Source organism: Lemur catta, chromosome 1 (genome assembly GCF_020740605.2).
Source record: "Lemur catta isolate mLemCat1 chromosome 1, mLemCat1.pri, whole genome shotgun sequence".
Taxonomy (NCBI): Eukaryota; Metazoa; Chordata; class Mammalia; order Primates; family Lemuridae; genus Lemur; species Lemur catta.
The window spans coordinates 241,860,641-241,883,268 of NC_059128.1; the positions used below are offsets into that span (position 1 = coordinate 241,860,641).

Consider the following 22,628-nt stretch of genomic DNA (forward strand, 5'->3'; position numbering starts at 1 on the left):
CTATCTAATGGTACCTGTTAGGCCAATTAGTCATACGATGTCATTAAGGAAGAGATGTCATGTGGCCAAACTCAATATGGTAGGGGCAGTGTGTGTATGTGTTGGGGGAGGTGGCTGGAGAGCAATGGTGCCACACAAGCTCTTGCTTCATCTCTATTTCCCATCTTTCTCTGTCTAATTGTCTAACGGCTTTGTAAATACATGAGCTCTGCAAGGTCAAGTCCATGTGATTTTACCAGGGAGATCAGACTAAAACAAAATCCGGTCAGTTAGTGGCATTCAAGACAAATTCATTTGACAGAGTATGTACTATGTACAAAGTACCACGGATATAATGGTGAACAGACTTCATACTGCACTCACAGAGCTAACGTTCAGTAGGGGAGGCAGAAATTCTTTAGATAATAATATAGACCTAAGTAAAATCGCTACTGTAATCATTGGTGTAGGAAGGAGCTTGTAGTGCTGAGAGAGTATGTATAATACGGTTTTGAAGTCTAGGAGGACTTCTCGAGAAGTGTCATTAAAGCTATGGGCTGAATGGGAGAGGTTCACTAAGTGAAGAGCAGAGGGAAAAGGCCCAAGCAGAGAGCACAGCACAGGAGAAGGCCTAGGGGGTGAGAGGGAGATGGTGAGTATAAGTGACTAATATAAGGCCCGCACATTTGGAGCAGAAGGAGTGAAGGGAGGGGCACAAGGTGAAATTGTGGGCCAAACCAAGCAGGGCCTTGGATTCCTCTTAATGAGCTTTGGGTTATTCTAAGGGCATAGTTAAACCTAGTAATCCCTGGGTGACAGTGTCTCCCCTTCCAATCACTACTGTCTCCACAATCAGTTTTTCTTTCTTTCTTTCTTTTTTTTCCTTTTCTTTCTTTCTTTTTTCCTTCCTTTCTTCCTTTCTTTCTTATCCTGAGCCAAATACACAGCTCTTTTGAATATTCACTAAGTCTTCATTACCATATTCAACAAACAAAACACAAAAAGGAAAACATGATAGCAAAGAATTTACTATGTAGCTTTTTCTAAACATATTAAATATGTATAAAAACAATCAAGTGGCTGCCTCCATTCCTCTTTCTGTCTGGAGAGGTGAATTGGGAATGGTGAGTGGGGAGGAATATTCATACAGCCATGGGCCACTTCCTGCTGGGAATAGCACACTTTAAAACTTCAATTATACTATCTGATGACTACTGTTTTGAAGCTGACAGGGAAGGAAAGTCACCAGGAGAGACTAGTGAAAATAGAAGGTAATATAGAGAAGTGAAAAAAATCCCAGGAATGGGACATGTGAATCATGGCTCGGACACTAACTGTGAACTTTGGCAAGTTACTTAACTTTTCTGAGTTTTTTTTTCCCCTACCTATAAAAATGAGAATAATCAGGCATCCATCACAGAGTTGTTATGAGGAATAAATGAGATGCTGTAAAAGATTCTAAGATCTGTAGGAGTTCTGATATAATTTTCTTCCTTTTCCAATAATATGGTCTATTTCTAATGTATAAGCATGGACACAGAGAAACCAGGGAAAGTTAAGAGAAGATATAGATAAGGAAGTAAATGTAGAAAATGTCTTATCTGCAGTTATAGGAGGTGGCTCCTGGTACCTTGTAAACTTTATTGACTTTTGTTCTCTAACCTAATGGTTCAAAGTCACTAACACCTTCAAATGAACTTCTCTCCACTCCTCCTAAGCAGGTAGCAAAAATACATAAGATCAAAGGTAGAGATGTAGCTTTGATTATGGAATCAGAGCTTATTCTGGATAATAATTAATGACATCTGATAATATTTATAAATTAAAAAACAGCAGCAATACAAACGCTTGGCCTAATACCTCATACCTAATACCTAACACACATACACACACACACACACACACACACACACACACACACACACACCTGATTAAGAATGTCTTTGGTAATCATTGTGACTGATTTTAAGGGAAAGATTAGCAATATCAATGGAAAGAATTCTTTCTACAGATAAGTCTCATTCTGAATCTCAGAATTTAGAAGACTAAAAAGTAATATTATACTTTAGACACAGAATGGCTAAAAGAACCACTACAAATGTTGTACTGTGCCACTCTAATCACCTTTGAAGTGTGTTATATCTTTTTAATTAGGGAATTATAAGGTAAGTATCATGCACTTCTTTGTACCTCTTAGGAAAACATTAAGTACTCTGAAATACAGCCATGTTAGTGCTCTGAGAAGGAGCCCAAGGTTGCTAAAGGTTTGTTTGTTTTTCCTTCTTTCAACTGATAAAAGGTACTGAAGATTGAAGTCTGTGGAAGGTGGCACTATATAGGTGGAAACATAGGCACCTGGGTCCCCCAAGTGAAGAATCGAACCACACTATACAGCCGACCTTTTGGAGCTGAGAAACAAAAATCTAAAGTATATTTAAACATTTAAGAAAGAAGCCAGTTGCCTATTACGAAGGGTTTTATTTAAATTTAGCTTATTAAAAACAAACCAAATCATAAAAATATATCAAAATAAAATTTGGGCAAACAAGTTTCTTTCTGGGCCTACTAGCCTCAGCATTTTTAGGACCAGGTTACAAGGGCAAATTTTTCTTTAGTTATAACCTAAGCATAAATCACTCTGGCTACTTGTTCATAGTTTTTTGGGAACTCTCCCCAGCTTTCACCTTTAGGAAATCTTCCAGGTTTTTTCAAAATTTACTCACCAAAAGTTATAATATCAGGTGGCATTCAACTAACAGCAGTGTGCTAAGGAAACACAATGGCTGAAGAATTTTGGACATATCTGGAAAGAACTGGCCACATTTTAAAGACTACACAGCTATGAAAAAAAGGGCCCTCATAGAATGGTTGTGTGCTGGTCAGAGAGGCTGCACAAGGAGGGTGTCTAGTCCCTATGTGCCTGTTGGGAAGGAGCTGGGCAAACCCATCTGAAGGCTCTCTCAACCCTGATAATGTTTCATGATTCTAAGACTCTTTCCTAAACAAATTTGGTCCTTCTCTTCATGTCCTAAACCATGCACCATTTTACTTTTTGGTACACTGTTTGGTAACCATGTTTTTAACACATAAAATACTGGGTTTTTTTGGTAACAAGAAAGTATTGAAATGATCACACATTCACTCTAGAGATCAGAAATGAAATGCTATTGTTTTAGAAGGAAAAATATTTCTTATCTTACCACCACTATTATCTACACAGCTCTGCTTCTCATTGTGTTTGAAACATACTCCCGAGGTCTTATTCTCATCTTTTGAATTCAAGTCTACATGATGAAGTAATCTGTAAATATAATACTAGCCTCTTCCATGAAGGGAAAGAATCATGCAAATAGTTATCCTTCCACTGTTAAAGATGAACTTGGACACATATTCTAATTCTTCTTTCATTTCTAAATTCTGAATTTTCAGGGCCTAGTAAGGTGGTGTACAGCCGTCTGCCCCAGGAGTTTCCAATGCCTTCTATTTTTCTTTTTATCTTCTTAAAAGTGTTTAAAACAATTTTATATTTTTAATTTGGTAAGGGGAAAAGAATATACAGGGGAGGTAGAATAATTGTGAGTTGTGATTAAATAATGCAGAGGCCATAACCATGACGTTAAGACAATAAATAGATATTTTTTTCTGAGCCAAGGACAGTTCTCATGGCTTCCTGCCAGTTTTGTAAAGTCCAGACAAGTGGTCAAGGTTCCTTGTTAGCTCTGGGTCCCTTCTAGTTCCATACTGAAGGCCACTAAGGTGAGGGGAGGAGGGAGGCAGGAAGGACCCGAAAGAGAGTGGTTAACTAAATATCCAATAATAGGAGAATGTCTGCATAAATAATGGCATCTCCATGCAATGAAATACTATGCAGCCATTAAAATTCATGGTATGGAAGAATAATGACAATGGATAATATTCCCAAAACAATATGCACAATATAACAGATACAAAGGGAGAAGAAAGTTTATAAGTAACTATGCAAAAAGGTCAAAAGTAGAAATCTCAGCATAATTAAATTAAAGGTATTTTTTTTATTCTTTGTGCTTGCTTCCCCGTTTTCAATGCTGAACAAAATTCGGAAAAACTTTTTATTGTTTGAAAAAGGGAAATGTTGACAGAAAATTGAGGAAAAAAGAAAACAATAACAACACTAATAAAGCACTCACAGCAGAAGGCAGGAAAACGTTAGCACCTGTGCAATGAACAGCTGTACCCTTCTGATGGAGAAAGGGCCTATGCTTGGCCATTGGTGCTTTGTATTAGAGAAAACCAGCAAATCTCTACTTGAAAACTATAGCCAACACACTGGAAGCAGCAGCCTCTATTAAAGGCTAAAAATAAGAATACTCTGGAACCAAGCCTCAGCATGTAGCCACTACCAAGTTAAACTATAATAATTTCTTATACCTGAAAGTAATTATGGTGTCTATGGTACTGAAGACAGTGGGTTAGATGCATAAAGTCTCTAATAAAACTAATAAAAAAAATGCATCCATTATATTTTCAGATCAATAGTCTGTTAGGCCAAATGCCTTCAGCCCATTCTTCAGCTGCAACTGCCTCAACAGGGCAGTTCTGATCTAGACATGAGACCATCTGGATCAGGAAACATCCCACTGAAAGGTTCAATAATAAAAAAACAAAAACAGGAGTTTTGTGTTGGGCTGCTGCAAAGAACTTTGGACATTGTTTATGCATCCTTCTTAGGATGAGAACTCCTTTTCTATAACAAAAACTTTCCTAATTCTCCACTGATCGTTGTAGCTTTTCCTATTCATTGTTGAGAGAAGACAACCACAAACACCTGTAACAAATTCAGAAAACTTTCAAATAGCTTGTATGTTATAAATCACAATAGTACCCATTGCTGTTCTGGAGACACATCACATACTCAATTTTTCACGCTTTTGGTATATGGATCAGAGGCCTCCTTTAACAACTCTGAAAGCCCCCAGGGATTCTGGGCTCCCAGGATGAGAACCACTATCATAAAGCATATACCCTGTAATAGACCAAGACCATAATCTCAAAAACTTTCTCTTTTCATTGGTCATCACTAGAAATACATCTATCAACCATCTGCATTCACACACTTACCAAAGAAATACACAATTTTATGGTAAGCTACTAGGCAGAGGATATGAAAACAGCCATGCATGAGTCACACACTGTGGGCACCAAAGCGTGTGTGGCACTTCTGGGCTGAGGGGTTTCTCCTGTTGGCTCTGTGACAAGAGGGTTAGCATGAGAAGCAGGGATGTGAGACCCCTAATGGGGGGGTCCTTTTAAAAAAATATGCGGTAAAGTTGCCTTCTCTTTCCTTATAAAGCCTTCCTGTGTCAAGAGGCTGCCCGCCCCCACTCCCAGCAAAAACAGTGGCGGCCCCTAAATGCCAAAAGAATAATTGTCTGGGTTTTGCATGCTGAAATTGACTTGGCAAGCTCTCTACCTTGCAAAGAATACAAAGAGCTTAGTCTAGTCTGCGTGTAAAGGCTTCGCAATCATTACCAAAACATCCAAAGCAACATGCTTAGGGGAGGGTAATAATTCTTTGTTTCCCCCCTTAATTGTAAACTTCTGACATCCATTTATTTACTTATAGCTCCTAGCAGCAGCCACCCTCCTTGGTCAACACACGCTCTTGGCTGCCCTGGGTGCTTTCTAACAAAGGGCTGTATGGAACCACACAGAGGCCGCAGCCCCCATGCTCACTCTATTCTCAGTCCACAGACTCCCGAGTGTCTGAGGTCCAGATCTATGCAACAGAGCTGGGAAGTGATCTGGATAAGCCACCTCCCCTCTTCTAAGAGCACAGGGAAAGCACGCCTTCGTAGAGATGAATGGGACTTTGGAAAAGGCCTGGTCAGCCCTTCTTACAGGAAGACATGAGGAGAAAACTTGTATCATTTGGAAGAACCCAGGACTTGACCCAAACTCACAGCATCTAGCTAGAGCCACACTGGCTACGGCAAGAGTTCATCCTTCTGTATGTGGTTTCCTTGATGCTTTTTGATGATCCTTGATGCTTTTTGACTTAAGCAGACCTCCTGCTTTATAACAACTCCTTCCCTACGGCCTCTGGGCTGAATAATGGAGAACAGTGAAGGAGCCTGAATTTAATTTGCACAGTGCCTTAATTTCAGATTTGACCAAACCTATGCATTTTTTTTCTTCCTTTCTGGTGATTTCTCTGTGTTCTATTCTCTTCTCACCACTTCATGATTCATGTCTTTCGGTTGAAAGAGCACTGGCCACCTCGACTTGGCTGATGTGGTCAAAGCTATGCCATAACTGCTGAGATGTCTTGCCCTACTGTACACAGATCATTACTCCCAATGGGAAGGAATTCAGGCATTAGAAAGTAGGCTTGCAAAGACTGGGTGGGCTCTGAAGCCAGTTGGAATTCCTGCTCTGCCATTTGCCAGCTCTATGACTTGGGGCAGACTGACTTTTAACCTCTTTAGGCTTAGGTTACTTTAACCCATAAAGAGCAGATTAATTGTGATAATCTGCCTCTTAGTTGTTTTCGATACCAAAGGAAATAGTGCATGTAAAGTCCCTTAGCACAGTGTCAGCAGACATTAAGTTTTGTGTTGGCCGGGCGCGGTGGCTCACGCCTGTAATCCTAGCTCTGGGAGGCCGAGGCGGGTGGATTGCTCGAGGTCAGGAGTTCGAGACCAGCCTGAGCAAGAGTGAGACCCCGTCTCTACTAAAAAAAAAAAAATAGAAAGAAATTATCTGGCCAACTAAAAATATATATACAAAAAATTAGCCGGGCATGGTGGCTCATGCCTGTAGTCCCAGCTACTCGGGAGGCTGAGGCAGTAGGATCGCTTAAGCCCAGGAGTCTGAGGTTGCTGTGAGCCAGGCTGATGCCACGGCACTCACTCTAGCCCAGGCAACAGAGCGAGACTCTGTCTCAAAAAAAAAAAAAAAAAAAAGTTTTGTGTTGCTGTTGTGTTAGAGAAGGATTTTTAAAGTCTTGCTTGGTGGAAGAGATAGGCCAGTGAGAGCCTGGATGAGTATACCCCTCTGAATCAGCAGCATTCGTTTGGAATGCAATTGTTTGGAATAGTTCTAGCCAGTTTGGACCAAGAAGTCACTTCATGTCAAGTCCCTCCAAATTGGCAGGATCATAGTTCCCTATCACCTCTCTGCTAAACAACAGGCACCAGTTCTTGGCCAAATCCCAATTTCTTCAGTTTGCCAATCACCATCTCAGGCACAAAATAACACATACTCTTAAAATACTTGTTTAGCACTGACTAAAAGAACTCCCTTTGATGAGGTAGGGCTGAGTAATGTACTCTCCTCATGATGCTAAAAATCCATTAGTTATTTTCTTATCTCATTTGATGTCCCAAGAGGGAAGGTATGTCTGCTGAACCAAGAGATAAAGTTGTATCATTATGACATCTCCACCAGGATGAGCTATGAGTTCCTGTCATGTGCCAGGTAGAGGGCACGGCACTTTATACATATGATCTCCAATCCTCCCAGCAACCCTGTAAGACACTGAACCCTGAAGAAATGAAGTAACTTGACCCAAACTGGACAGCAAATAGTGAGGGAGGCAGGACTGTAACTCAGCCAGGCTAGCTCTTGAGACTGTGCTCTTTCCCTTGCTGTATACCATAATGTTTCTTACCGTTTTGCTTAGCTTTGGATTGTAGAAAACAGACTGAAGTTCCAGGACACCAGAAATTTGACATGCAACCAAAGTACATGGAATGTTAAAAACAAAAGCCCTGAGTTATAAATCCAAATATATAATTTTGTCAAAGGTTTTACCTTATGAAGCTTATTCTGAAAGGTGTCATGCTGACATATTTTAGAAATGTCTTCAAAATTCCTTCGAAGGCCACACACAAAAGCCAGTCCCATTATTTTAAGGTCATAATTGGTTCTTTTGACCCAATATAGTATTAGCTGACCCAAACTCTAATTTGATTCATTAGATTTGGTGCCAAGGAACTTTTCCTTGTTGTTCACAAATCAAATTCACCTTTAAAGAACCAGGCTTTGCCATGGCTGAGGGATATTTCAAAGCAGACAACTGCAAAAGTGGAGTTCCAATATTGTTCTACGCCATGGCAATGTTGTTAAAATGAGGTCACAGCAGTTCTTTGCTCCTTGAAATCATTTTCTGTCTTGGCTCTTGGAACATAGCTCACTCTCCTGTTTCTCTGATTCTGCCTGACATCCAAACATTGGTGCTTCTTCCTTCTTTCCCTCCCCTCCGCCACTGTACATCTTTTCTTTTCTTTTAAGAAAACCACTTCTTAAAATGTTTATGTATCCAGTACTATGTTCCTGGTACTTTTTAAAAAATCTTTTATTATGAACATTTCCAAATATGTAAAAAGCAGAAAGAAGAATAAAATCCACGTGCCCATCACCCATCTTTAGCAACCCTCAATATTTTGTCATACTTATTTCATATCTACCGCTGACTTTATTCTTTCTGGAGTATTTAAAAGTAAATCCCAGGACAGCATGTCATTTCATACTTAAATACTTCATTGTGCACTTAAAAAATAAAAAGGACATTCTTTCACATAAACATAACACCATTAACACATCTAATGAGATGAACAATAATTTCTTAATATCATATCATCTAATATATAGTCCACATTCAAATTTCCTTGGTCTTCTTTTCTCACTCCTCATGGATAATCACACCAGCAGCTATCTAGGCAACCTTTCATTGCCTTGTTGATAAACTTCAAGGTTTTACCTCATTCATCCCTTTTAGTCTTCTGAAAAATACCTCACAAATGTGAAAATATAATAGATAAATCAAATATTTTCTAAATTTTTAAAATTTATCAGTACATACTGTAAATATTTTCCTACATTATTAAATATTCCTTGAAAACTTGACTTTTATTGGCTGCTTAACTGGCTATAGAATACATATACAGATATTCTGTGATCCATTTAATTATTCCCTATTATTTCTTGGACACTTGGTTGTTTCATTTTCTCTTTTATAAACAGCCTTGTGATAAGCAACCTGACGCATACCCATAGTTTACCTCCCTACCCTTATCTTTCACTACTGAACACCTCCTTTCCTTCAGCATAGAGATATTTGATATTCCCCACATACTGTGTTTTTCATCCACCTACAGACATATATGGCCCAGACACTCTTTCTCATTGTCCAAGAACCAGCTTACCTCTGAGGTATCTTCACTAAGTCCCTTTGGCAGAGTTAGTCATTCCCTCTCAAATGTTCCAAAGTACTTTGGATATTGAACATTACTTATAGTATTTCCTAGTATTTTGAATTTAGTCATGAACCTATATTTCTACCACTCTAAGTTGTGAGTTTCTCAACACCTCAGTTTTTTCATTTGTAAAATGAGGAAGAATCATACCAACTCTATGTGTTTAAATTTAAAAACAAAAAAGACATACAGAATAGAAAGCATCAGTTGTATTATTTGCACATAACAGAAGCTTTACAAAAAGTTAGTTTCCTTCTCTTCCCCTAAAAAGAGAAAGTGTGAATGTCTTAGACTAAATTTATATGCCTGGGGGGCAAGGAGTTATTAAACTTGCGCCCCCTGCAAGTTTAAACCTTCCTTAGTTAGAGGAAGATAAACTGAGTACACCTGAGATACCAGAAAAAGAGAAGCCAAATAGCTCAGAGGTCGAGGGTTGCCCTGGGGCTTTATGAGTTGCAACATTTTCTCTGCAACACACAATCTTTCTATTCTAGTCATACTTTCTTAGATAAAAGAGGAGAAAGGAAAGATGTCATGCTGGAATCTAAAGATGGGAACCCTTGACCTCCTCTGAATCTCCTGTTCACCTCTGAACTCTTTAATATGCTGGGTTGGCCTAGCTAAGAGGAGGCCTCGAAGGCACCCAGGGTGACCTATTGTTCCTGAAAGGGTGAAGAAGATGGTTGAGAAAGATAATAAAAATTTGTAGGACACTTTGGGTACTCTGACAAGTACATTTTTATCTTTTAGGACTTAACGTCTTTCTAAAGCTGGGAGAAGCAGGGGTTGGCCTGTGAACAAGGAGTGTTGCAATGGAAAAGCAACAGAGCTGTAGGCAAGAGACCTGCCTTCTGGTGCTGGCTCCGGGTGCGACCATAGGCACGTCAGGTCTCCTCGCTGGGCCTTGGTTACATTAGTGTAAGGGGATTAGACAAAACTGGCTCTAAGGCCTGAATGGACAAAAATTCAAAGAGAATAGAAAGGTTAAGTGACTGGCTCAATATCACTGTACATCTAAGAAAAACCAGAGAGTAAAGTTGGAAGAAGTATGGAAAGTGATGTAGTTGAAAACTGTTAAAAGAGTCATGATTTTCAAGAGCTCTGATCGAGGGCTGGGAGTGTGGCATTTAAAAATGCATTTAAAACTAACTTGGATTATATGAAAACAATTTTCATTTTCTGCTCTAGTCCACAAAGATCTGGAAAACATTCTCAGCCCTGTTTCAACCTTAAATGAGAAAAGAATCTTTAAAGAGCCACTGATTTGTAATGGAAAACTTGGATAAATCAACTATTTATACTCTGAGATTTTTATATTTCTTTTTGTCCTTTCTTCACAACACATAGCTAAGAAAAGCCATGATGTAAGTCTGCTCTATTAGACTTCATCAGCAGCCTGTTTATTCTGTATCTACAGCCCAGCAGCTTCTCTGACTGCAGCACTTAGGGAACAAGAAACCAAAGAACACTTTCAACTAAAGAGAGTGTGAGTGTCCATTAGTTTAGCATGAACATGGAGAGAAAGAAGTCAGACTAGCGAGATTTTCATCTCTAGTCCAATGTTTGTTTATTAGCTAGAGTTATTTAAGCTTCCTGAATCTCAAATTCCTCATCTGCAAAACAGGGGGAATAATTACCTGGCTACTGATGCATCAAGCAACATACACATAAAAGGTATCATTACAATCGTTCACCTGATAAGCTAAACTGGAAGAAGCCTTCATTAAATGTCTGCTATCAAATTCCTGAATCTATACTTAAAATTCCAACTGAGATCCAGAAACAGACAAACTGCTAAGACCTTCCCTCAGTATATATTCTCACAATTCACTGCTTTAGTTGTGTGTATTATCTGAGAAATTGTGCTCAACTGCTTGCATTTCTTTAAGAAAGACCCCGGCCTAATGAAGAGTGGGTCTCGTGTGTGTGTGAGTTTGTGTGTTGGGTGAGGGAGACTGAAACTAGGTGGCATGAGGAATGGGTGAAGAAATTGAATGTTTTAATTGGAATAAAAAATAGAGTCCTTTCTGTTAAAGCACTACACTGTGGCAAGAACAGTAGCTTTTGCGTGATTTAGCTCTAGAAGCAGAAACAGGATAAATGAACCGAAGTTCCTGGGAGCTGGATTTTAGCTCACAACAAGGAAGCACACTTACAGCTGTATAGCAACTGAGCAGGTGATGATGGAAAATACCGAGTGCCTGGTACTGTGGGGGCTGGATAAGATGACTACGGCGCTGCCTTCGAAAGCTCACATTTGATTCTTTTCTTCCTGTGACTTAGACTTTTGGGACTCAGAATTCTTGGACATATGGACCTGAATCACACATTCCCCACTTTCCATTCCCTCCTCTTATGCCATGTTCAGGCCCTATAAGGAAAAAATACTATTGAGGAAATGTTTCAATGATTTTTACTGAAAATGGGAGAAAAAGATAAAGGGGGTCAGTTGCTAAATTAGGTTATCTGGTTTTCAGTTTGTCTTTTTTAAGCCATCAGATAGCTTTACTGCAGCTGGCTGAATTTAGTGTCTTCAAATGTGGGTGACTAGGGCAATAGAAGGAAACTTTTTTTTTGAGAGACCAAATTAAATACCCAACAGGATTTTTTTCCCTAATCTGGCCATGCAAGCACAACCTGGCTGTTCTGCAACTGAGCACTATTAACATCTATTTATAGCTAGTATTTTCATAGATGAATCACATTTACCGTAAGTCAGTTAATATTAAAGGGCCCAACCAGCTCTGCCGAGAACCCCATAATCTCACTACATCTCTTTCCATTCCCCCTTCAGGGAACTAAGTTTAGCTTGCATGGTTCCATGTAAAGATAGGGGAAAATGCAATGGAAATGTAAAGCTAGCAGACAGCTTGCTCCTTAAACTCAGCAAAGTATAGGATGTTAAATACATTCAAACTTAAAGCCGTGGATCACTCCCAGCCTTGTCCCGTGGCAGTGAGGTCCTAGAGTTAGCACAGGTGCACTCTGCATTGTGTAGCCTTCTGGCCTTCAAAACAAACACTTCACGCCTAAACTTTCCCATCAAACCAAATTTAAATAACACAGCCTTAATAAAAAGTCACATACTTAAAAACAGGACTAAAGATGGTTATGGGTGCTGTCAAATAAAAGAGGAGTGCAATGGGTACTCAATTCAGCTCATTTCATGCACGTAAGGGCTGGGGTGAGGGACAGCAGATCAGGGTATATATGATCAAAAGTTTCCAAATTCAGTGAAATTAAATGGAGATTTCTAGTAAGTTGTGTGGATCTAACATCTCTTTTCCACCCAGCACACATGAGCACACACATACACACAGACTCTCTGAACTTTTTGTAGGCACAAGTGCTCCCCTGAAATTAATATTAATTTCTTTGTCTTTGATAAATCTCTATGAGCATCTCCACCCTTAATTCGCCTTTACCAAGCCCTTTCCTACAGTTTTTTCATTTACTTCAGGCTGAAACTCTTTAAGATAATATACATGAACCACTTAAAACAATGTCTCGCATGTGGTAAGAGGTCTATACACAGTTACTTCAGTAGATTCTCAATACGCTTTTTAAAAATTTCTAGCCAGTGGTTCATAGATGAATCATCTTTACCATGAGGCAGCTCCTACTCAGAGCCAACCAGCTCTGCTGAGGACTGCATGATTCAATCACTCAGCAAATCCCGGCTGAGGTCCAGCTCTGTTGGACACAGGGATACAGACAAGAATAACAGGGGTCCTGTGCTCACAGAGTGTGAGCAATAAGCCCAGTAGCAAGTGCCACTATCTCCATTTTACATTTGAAGGTTCGGCAAGGTCCAAGGACACAGATCTAACATGATGGCATTGTGATTTAAGCCCAGTGCTTTCTGATTCCACAATCTCATACTCTTTCTGTTAGGACAAGTCTCCTGCCACTTCAAGATGCCAGCAAAATGGCTGAGAAAAGCACATTAAAGTTTAAGAATAACTAGGAATTCAAGAAGAGTTTCTGCACATAAGTAGTATATGAAAACAAAACATCTTTAATGAATAGACCAATTGCCTAAAGGCCAGGGGTTTGTGAATTTTTGTTATTCAGATTTTTGCATAATTCTGGGTACTCACAATTCAGCAAATGGAACATTGGTCCAAATATGAAAATAAGCTAGTTAAAACAAAATTGCCTGGCACAATACCTGACATAGGTGCTTCATAAATGTTTGTTGAACAAATTAATGTTAAACCAGGATTTTTCCTTTGCTATGTAATAGTATGTCTTCTTAAAAGACCCAAGTATTAACAGATACAGCATAGTGATTTAGTGGGCTCTGCAGCCAGACTGCCCAAAGGTAGGACCGGACTCCACCACTTTTTACCAGTATGACCTTTGGGAAGTTATTTAACAGCTCCAAGACTCAGTTTCCTTCTCGGCAAAATAGGGGATAATTATTGAACATCTTTTCTAAGGATTAAATGATTAATCAAAGGAAAGCATTTAGAATGCGCTTATCAGGCCGGGCGCGGTGGCTCACGCCTGTAATCCTAGCACTCTGGGAGGCCGAGGCGGGTGGATCGCTCGAGGTCAGGAGTTCGAGACCAGCCTGAGCAAGAGTGAGACCCCGTCTCTACTAAAAATAGAAAGAAATTATCTGGCCAACTAAAAATATATATACAAAAAAATTAGCCGGGCATGGTGGCTCATGCCTGTAGTCCCAGCTACTCGGGAGGCTGAGGCAGTAGGATCGCTTAAGCCCAGGAGTCTGAGGTTGCTGTGAGCTAGGCTGACGCCACGGCACTCACTCTAGCCCGGGCAACAAAGTGAGACTCTGTCTCAAAAAAAAAAAAAAAATAGAATGCGCTTATCTATGGTAAGTAATAAAGGTTAGCTATCATTTCTTCTCTAAATTGGAGTAGTTTTGATTGGCTACCTCAATATCATATTAAATGACGAAGGCCAAAAATTACTTCTTTTATTGAGGCTTTTCCAAATTACCTAATACAAACAAAATATCCTCTTTTCACATATCCCTTCCACAATTAAAATACAAAAATAAATATGTATATGAAGACTAAAACTGGTCTAAACAGTACATAATTTTGTAGAATAAGCAGTTTTTGATATACAAGATTAATAAAACATGATTTAAAAAATTTAACTTTTATAATAAGGAGTTGGCTAGGGGTGTGTGTGTTGGGGGGAGATGATGAGTGTAATAGGCCTCTATTTACATTTGTCCATTTCCTGTAACTAAGTCAAGTAAATAATTGTAAATTCTCTTCTAGCCCTTCTCTCGCATGAACACATCCTTACCAAGATCCACCATGGTTTTACCCAGCTTTAAACCCAAGACAAATTGACTGAGGTCACTCCATTTGAAAACAAAGCAGAATCCACTTCTCAGCGCCAACTGCACTGTATTTGTATCCATAGACACAAGACAACAGAGAATCACAGAATTCTAAAGCGGGAAATCCCGGGACCTCAGAGATCATCTAGTCTCAGGCCCCAACCCTGCTGTCAGGGGATCCGTTAGGGGGTGAAGAACAGAATAGAGGTCAAGGGAAAGAATCCCTGGTCCTTGTTCCATCCTGAATGACCTAATGGGGCCAACCTAGCCCAACATCCTCATTTTATAAGCGACAACCCAGTGCCTGGCTAATTAAAGGCAGAGCTGGGATCAGAAGCCAGGTTTCCTGATTTCCAGTCTACACTCCTGGATGCCATCATTCATTCCATGGCTCTGACAGTCACGGACAACAATGCATTAGGCTGTGTTAAACTGACGACTAAGCAGATTTTCTCCTTGCAAACCCATCAGGTATTATGCCAGCACTTTATGAAAACAGTAAGACATCATTAGTTGGTATAAACAAAAGCAACTTTCTATGCCTTTTTTTTTTTTTTTTGTTAACCTAAAAATCCCAAACCAGTGTTGCTATTACAAAATTTTCTTTACCCCAGTATGCACCTCTGGGCCAAGCACAGATGCATTAAAAATTTGCCAAGAGAAACAATGAAGTCACTGATAATACAAAGCATGAGCATATCATGAAATTCATGTCTTTGTTTTCTTCCTTTCGATACTTAATTACTTCTCATTACTGATCATTTTGTGGTTGTTGGCAGAGGGGCAAGGAAACTCCACCACTGTAAACATGTGGAGACACACACTCCTCAGCAGACCAGAAGTCTGCACACGATGAGTCTGTTCACAAATCCAATGTGAACACTGCTTCATTAATCAGCAAGAATGTTGATGCTACTCTACCTCCAGCCCCCAAAGAGAATTGGTAGTCTCACTTTAAAAAGAATAACAAACACAGCATAAAAATGTTTTCAGTCACTCCTTTTGTACACTTACAAATATCAATAGGCAAATGACCTATGCTCTCCTCTCAGATTTTACCTAACCCAATTTAACAGTGAGGTGAGGAAGGTAGGGTGTGTACAGAGCTTCATTCAGTCTTCTGCTGCCGCTCAGGGCTGCCCTAAGCTAACAGGGCATTACTTATGAGCAATGCTTAGCAAACTACCCTGGTAAACAGAAGCTTTATCTTGGTATTCTGGAAGGCATACTCTAGATAAAATTGATGAGGGCAGAGGAATGCTTATTGATTAGCAGCAGAATACAAGTTGTTTCTTATCAGTAGGCTATTGCTCCATATAAGAATATGTGGGTAAGAGGAAAGCATGGGAATGCAGCATAGGTATCATAAAAACAAACAAACAAAAAAAAAAAACCTTATGTACATCTAGGATACTAAAAAAAGTAAAGCACTGAATATATTTTACTCCCTTTTAACTAGATTTTTATTAGATTTTCATAGAAATCTGAATCTGTAGGTGTGGTGGACTTTTTCAAAGATGGCTCCCCATTCCTCTGCAATGTGACTTTGCAACATCTCAAGGTGGAATCTATTTCTCCAGTCTTGAATCTGCATTAGCCTTGTGATGTTCTTTTACCAATCAAATGAAACCCTGGAGTTTCAATTCTCACACTCTTGGAATGTTGTCCTGAGACTACCATGTGGGGAAGCCCAGTCTAGCCTACTGGAGGAGAGGCGTCCACATGGAGCAGAGACAAGATGACCCAGCTGAGGCTCTCCTCGCCCAGCTAGCCAACAGCCAAATATGTGAGAGTCCATTTTAGAACATCCAGCCTTAGCACGGTTGTAAGAAGGCTGATGGTGTGGAGTAATCCACAAAATTCTGAAGCACTGTTGTTTAGCCTCCATCTAAGTTTTAGGGTGGTTTGTTAAACAGTAATACAAACCTCAGACAGTCCACACACAAGGTAAAAGGAAGAAATCAGTCACCCTACTGAACACCCACTATGTATAGAGTACCAGCTCAGATACATCATGCAAAACATGAATGGAGATTAAAAATATTAGAAGATATGGATGGCCCTGTCATTCATGTGTGAAAATAAATAAAGCAGCATGTAATATTTACCTGTTTTAAATATATATAATTTATGTAATAACTTTCCATTATTTACATAGGCAAGAGCAAGGGTGTTCCTGGATATTCAAGAAAATGGTGTGGGGAAAGATAATTAGAAATCCTATTTATATTTATAATTTTTACTTTTTATTTTTGAATGTTTTCACAAGGCACATAATATGTTAATGTGGTACACACAAACATTTTTTATAAATAAATAAATATAAATATAATGGGTTATTTCCCAATTATACCTCCCACACATCTCCAACCTCCCATCCCTACACAAAAATGTACTTTCTATGTCTTTGCTTTTCTCAAATAAGTGTACTCTCCTGGCTAGATAGGGAAGAGCCAGCGACAACTACTACCACAGATCATTGTTTATCTGTACTGTTATTTATTTATAAATAGCCTTTAGCAAGGCTATCAGTAATTTTCAGATGGGGTGTCTTTACCAGTATATGCATTTGTCTTAAGCAGTATGTATTAATGGCATTATGGTATGATTTTTAAGAGTATGGGTCTGGAGCCAGGTTACCTGGATGGACTCAAATCCCAGTTTTGCCACTTACTAGCTGTGCAACCTTCAGTAACTTACCTGTGCTGCCATTTCTTCTGTAAAGTGGAGATAATAATATTCCCTACCTCACAGGGTTGTTGTGAGACTTCAATGAATTAACAGATGTAAATGCTTAGAAGAATGCTTGGTATGCTGTAAGTACTCAGTAAGTATTAGCTGTCATCATGGTTACCACTACTACCACCTTTCTTCCCAATATCTAATGAAGTAAATAAATGTGTGATGGACAGAAATGAGAAAGAGTATAAGTTGTAGAGAAAACACATTATGTGACTTGTTAGTATTTTGAAAGTAAATGTTTTAAATTTCTCCAGAAGGATACTGTAACTTTAAGGCAAGATGTCTCACTAGTATCAATTGACAGTTGGTTTGTTACTGACAAATAAAACATAAAAAAAAACCCATCTAAAATAATAAATATCTTCAAGTTCTGCTTTTACAGCCTGATTAAGGTGAGGCTATAAAAGAATTCTCACCTGAAAGTTAATACTGGGGTTATCAAAAAAAAAAAGCTAATATGTCTGTTTGGTGGTCCAGCACTAGTATTATCCACTACAGCTTCATGAAACCTGGTCAATTGATTACAGTGGACATCTACTGCAACCAGTTGGAAGAAATGATGAGGATGCTCATGATTAAGTGGCTGAGATTGGTCAATAGAGACAGGCCAATCCTCTTGCAAAGAGGATGTCATGCAAACAATGCTGCTCAAACTACAGAAGCTGGACTTGGAAACTCTCTGTCATCTGCCATATTTATCAGACCTTGCACCAACTGACTACCACTTCTCCCAGGCTTTGGACCACTTCTTACAGGGGAAAATATTTAATTCTCAACAAGCTGTGGAAAACTCCTTTCGAGATTTCATCACTGCTTGCTCTCCAGGCTGCTGGCATAAACACGCTACTGTTAAGATGGCAAAACTGTGTTGAAAGTTTAGCTGCATACTTTAATTGTACTGCTTCTTGTTTGAAATATAATAAAGTACACTTTTGATTTGAAATCAGACATTTCATATTTAATGACCTAATATAAACTAAAAGTAAGGCACCAGTGATGATAAAAGTTTCATGATTTGTAGTGCTAGAGAGTAAAATTAATAATATGCTTGTATGTTGTTAGAATCAACTGATATTTTCTCTTCTAGTTGGAAACCTCAAAAGCCAAACAATTTTTCTTCCTATTATAAATTAATTTGGATAATCATATAATAAGATATGGAGTTAATATGTCCCTAAAATATTGGTTTATTTTATACTGTTTCCATAATGGCCAACTACTTTAGGCAATAGTGTCTCTGCTTTGAAGATGAGGGTCCTAAATATAAATCTTTAATTTATCCAAGGATAGATCTAGAGTTTTTGCAGAATGTCAGGAATACGGCCAGGACCAAGCCTTCATTCCTTTAATACTAGACTTTGCCTTCACAACAAAATAACCCAAAGTACTTTGAAGCAGTAATTCTGACACTTCTACCCTAATGCCCCAAAGGCTAAAAAATTAAAATAAAACAAAACAACTACAAAAAAATCCCAACAACTTTCAAAAGAAATACTATAATGTGAATGTTAAGTAAGAAAGAACAATTAGCAAATTTGCCATTTTATAATTATTTTAAGTGCGTCTTAATTTAAGTAAGCACTTGAGCCTTGGCTGGAGGTATGACCTGTGTCCCTGAGGTGGAATGCTTGGTGGATGAAGTTCAAACACAGTCTGTTTACCCATGGACATAAGTGGCCTTAATCAAAGCAGAACACATTTTTTAAAATGTTGACTTTAAAAGCAGAAATGTAAATAAGACTGTGATTTATGAATCTACTAACACCCTTCTCTGCTGTAGACATCAAAAAAGATCAAGTTTTGGGCTGTGGTAAATACAACAAGAATGCAGACTTGTTAAAGCAGTAATAGGTACTCTTATTAAAACTCCACTTCCATTAAGAGTTACAAATTGTCTTCCCTTCTTCCAGGCCTTAAAGAATGCGTTCCAGAAGTAGTGAAAACGAGGGCTCAGCCCAAAAGCAATTTCCAAGACATACGAAAGACTACAGTTTCCAAGAGTCTGAGGACATGAAGCACAGACAGCAAGACAAATACCCCACCAGCAAGTCAGATGAAACCCTTCCATGTCCCAAGTCAGAGAAGCTACACGGCGGTAATGGCCACCAAGCAGAAGACCTCTCAAGAGATGACCTGTTATTTCTCCTCAGCATTCTGGAGGGAGAACTGCAGGTCAGCTGGGTTGGGGTTATCCCCATCATGCTTCAAGGGGAAGGCTGCTTGTGCATTTGCTGTGCCTGTTGCCACAGAAATAGGTATCTGTGGTTCGTACTTGTGTGTACATGAAAGCAAAGCATCAGTATACGTACACAGAATTCCCTTCTCCCAACTCAGAGCTCAATTAATCACATCTGAAAGGGCTGTCATTATGACATACGACTGGCATGCATGTTGCAAAAGGTCACTTTCTCTGCCATGCTGCTCAGGAGCTTCAGTGCACAGGCGCACGTCAGTAATATCAATGCCAGACGACTTCTGGATTGGTTTAAACAATAGGTGCTTTTGTACCTCATGTGAACTGGCTGTTAGACTTGTTCTGATATTATTAACCTACATAAAAATCTAAAAACAGCTGTTACACATGTAGAAGAATCTTATTTCCTACCCCCTGAAAACCCAAATGCCAGTACATTGAGGGGTATCATGTTATTGGCTTGTCAAATTCAATAAAAAATGTAGTCCCCCGAGTTGTGTAGCAATCACTCTTCGAAACATTATTAATGTGTAATTAGATTATAAGAAGGGTGAAGGGACATAGCTTTAATACCTTTTCCAAAGGTGCTATAACCAAATATGATTCATTTATATTTGAAAGAGAAGAGAAAACACTGTCAACTATCACAAAAATCACTTGCTGAGACTGCTGGTAGATAAAGCAGGCTTTCTAAAATAGCTTTTGTTCCTGCAGGCTCGAGATGAAGTCATAGGTATTTTAAAGGCTGAAAAAATGGACTTGGCTTTGCTGGAAGCTCAGTATGGGTTTGTCACTCCAAAAAAGGTGTTAGAAGCTCTCCAGAGAGATGCTTTTCAAGTGAAATCTGCCCCTTGGCAGGAGGACATCTATGAGAAACCAATGAATGAGGTATGTACCACATCAGGAGTATGCACCTGGGAGGCTGAAGAAGCTCACCAGCCAGCCACGCACTAGGCCTGGCAAATGAGCGTGCCCTAGAACTCCTTTTTGATTCTTTACAGTTTTACTTTCCAATGCATTTAAGACCTACCCAACGCAGATAAATACTACAAGTTCTACAGGAAAGAAAAGGAGAATTAATCATAGACAAGGTACTTCCACTAGGTTTATTTCTTGACATCAGACTGAAACCTACCAAATGCAAGAGAACCCCCCTTTCACACACAAAAGGGTCTTTACTTTTGGGGACTTGAAGACTATCCAGGCTATAATAAAAAACAGATAAAGTTTACCATAGAGGTTAATGTCTTTGAAAATGCTGAGGTATTATGTCATAGAAATTCTGAGCATGAATGAAAGTGATCTAAAGAACTGTTTAAAAAATAGAGCTTTAAAAAGCATATATTTTAGATGAGTGCATACCCTCTTTTTCCTTCACAAGTTTAATAACAGCAAAGACTTTCCCCCACCAAGTGTGCCCAGCAATTGTAATGGCAGAGGTGAGCAGTCCCAACACGGTCACCACTGCATGAAGTTGCAGTGCTGCTTGCTGTTTTATTTGCTGACATTTCTGAAACTCTTTGGCATCCTTATTTTATTCTTCTATTTTCCTCTGAGACCTCAGTGGAAAATTTCATAATTTTTCATTTTTATAAAAAGGAAACAACTAGGAATATGAGTTAAGCATGGAGAATGAAAGCAAGTTTCACACAAATTTCTCCCACATAAGCTCTGGCAACCCATCTCAGGACTGACCTCTAATGTCCTTGCTATTCTCGACTTTCCCTCATGAGAGAAAAGTACTGTCTTGCCAAATTGTGAAGTAGTTTGGTCATGTGGATCTGCTTCTCTGAGGGGTGAGGATGAGACCACCCAAAGTCTGTTGACTTGTACTTTAATCCAAATTTTAAACAAAAAGAGCCGAAGCTGCATTCAAGCTAATAGTGTTAAAATTATATCCCGGCCTCCAACATATTAACTGTGAAACAGCACCAAGCACAAATTCCCCAAGCCCTGTGAGCTCAAATGCAAATTAATGATCACTGAACATATCCCTAACAAAACTCCACAGATGGAATAACCCCTTAACTCTTCAGAGGGAAATGAAACAGAATGATTCCAAACTTATGTTGAAATCACTAGGAAAAATTTTAGTTATAAAATAATTCTATTGTTCACATGCAAAACTGGAAATACCCTGACTCTTTGCAAATGCTTATAATCCTAAATCTGCAAAGTGCCCCTGAAAGTTACCCACAATCCAGCCCCACTTTACAAATCCAACCTTCTTTGATAACTCCTCCAACAGATACCCTTATACCCTCCCAACCCCTCAAATTTCTGCCTTCATGATTTGCCAATCTTCCTCTTTCCCTCTACTTTTCCCTTATAGGTTTCTCTTTTCTCAGCTGTCTATCCAGTTCCTTGGAGGCCACAGAACTTTACCCATAAAACCCAGTTGTCTACCGTTTTCCTCTATCTAGGAAATAATACATGAGAAGGGGACACCCACAGAATAAATAGTAAAGGGGAATTCTGACTAGGAGTCCCTAGACTGGGCTGCAGAAAAGGAAACGAGAGAGAGCAGTCAGTGCTCCCACTAAGACCAGCCTTGGCTGTGCCCTAATCACGTTAGGATAAGCACCTGCACGCTAAAAAGCTATTCTTTTGCCTTCCCCCATCTTGAGTGTTGATAGCATCTCTTCCCTTTTATTTTCCTCATAATGTTTTTTTTTTTGAAAGAATCTAAAAAATCTCAATCATGTCTAGGGTAAACTAGAGGGAATTTATCTAATTCTTAAGGCAAAATAATTTAGAACAAACTGCTCTCAGTTACGTGACTTGGTAGGAACACTGAATTAAGATGAAAAACTAGTGGAGGCCTGTGAGCTGGAACAAAGGCTGGGGCTGGGGCTGGGGCTGGGGCTGGGGCTGGGGCTGGAGGTGTGGTCAAGAGGGAGGAAAGAGGCAAGAACGCCCAGACAGTTTCAACCTCCAGTCCTTTCCAACCTAGGGTTCTAAATTAGAACTTACCTTAAAAAAAGATACTTGAAGCCGGGTGAGGTGGCTCACGCCTGTAATCCTAGCACTCTGGGGAGGCCGAGGCGGGTGGATAGCTCGAGGTCAGGAGTTCGAGACCAGCCTGAGCAACAGCGAGACCCCGTTTCTACTAAAAATAGAAAGAAATTATATGGCCAACTAAAAATCTATACAG

The 22,628-nt window shown here is 39.3% G+C and overlaps 2 protein-coding genes across 3 annotated transcripts in view; one reads left to right on the top strand and one right to left on the bottom strand.

Moving 5' to 3' along the window:
• CMSS1 (cms1 ribosomal small subunit homolog) overlaps nt 1–22,628 on the bottom strand; it is a 344,697-nt gene that overhangs the window by 210,976 nt on the left and 111,093 nt on the right. The gene's annotated exons all lie outside the window — the stretch shown is intronic.
• LOC123630610 (filamin A-interacting protein 1-like) overlaps nt 1–22,628 on the top strand; it is a 180,322-nt gene that overhangs the window by 151,916 nt on the left and 5,778 nt on the right. Inside the window, exons 2-3 of the mRNA XM_045540410.1 lie at nt 19,191–19,452; nt 20,189–20,362. Coding sequence (XP_045396366.1) covers nt 19,201–19,452; nt 20,189–20,362 — 426 coding nt within the window. The 5' untranslated portion in view covers nt 19,191–19,200. The remainder of the gene's footprint in view (nt 1–19,190; nt 19,453–20,188; nt 20,363–22,628) is intronic.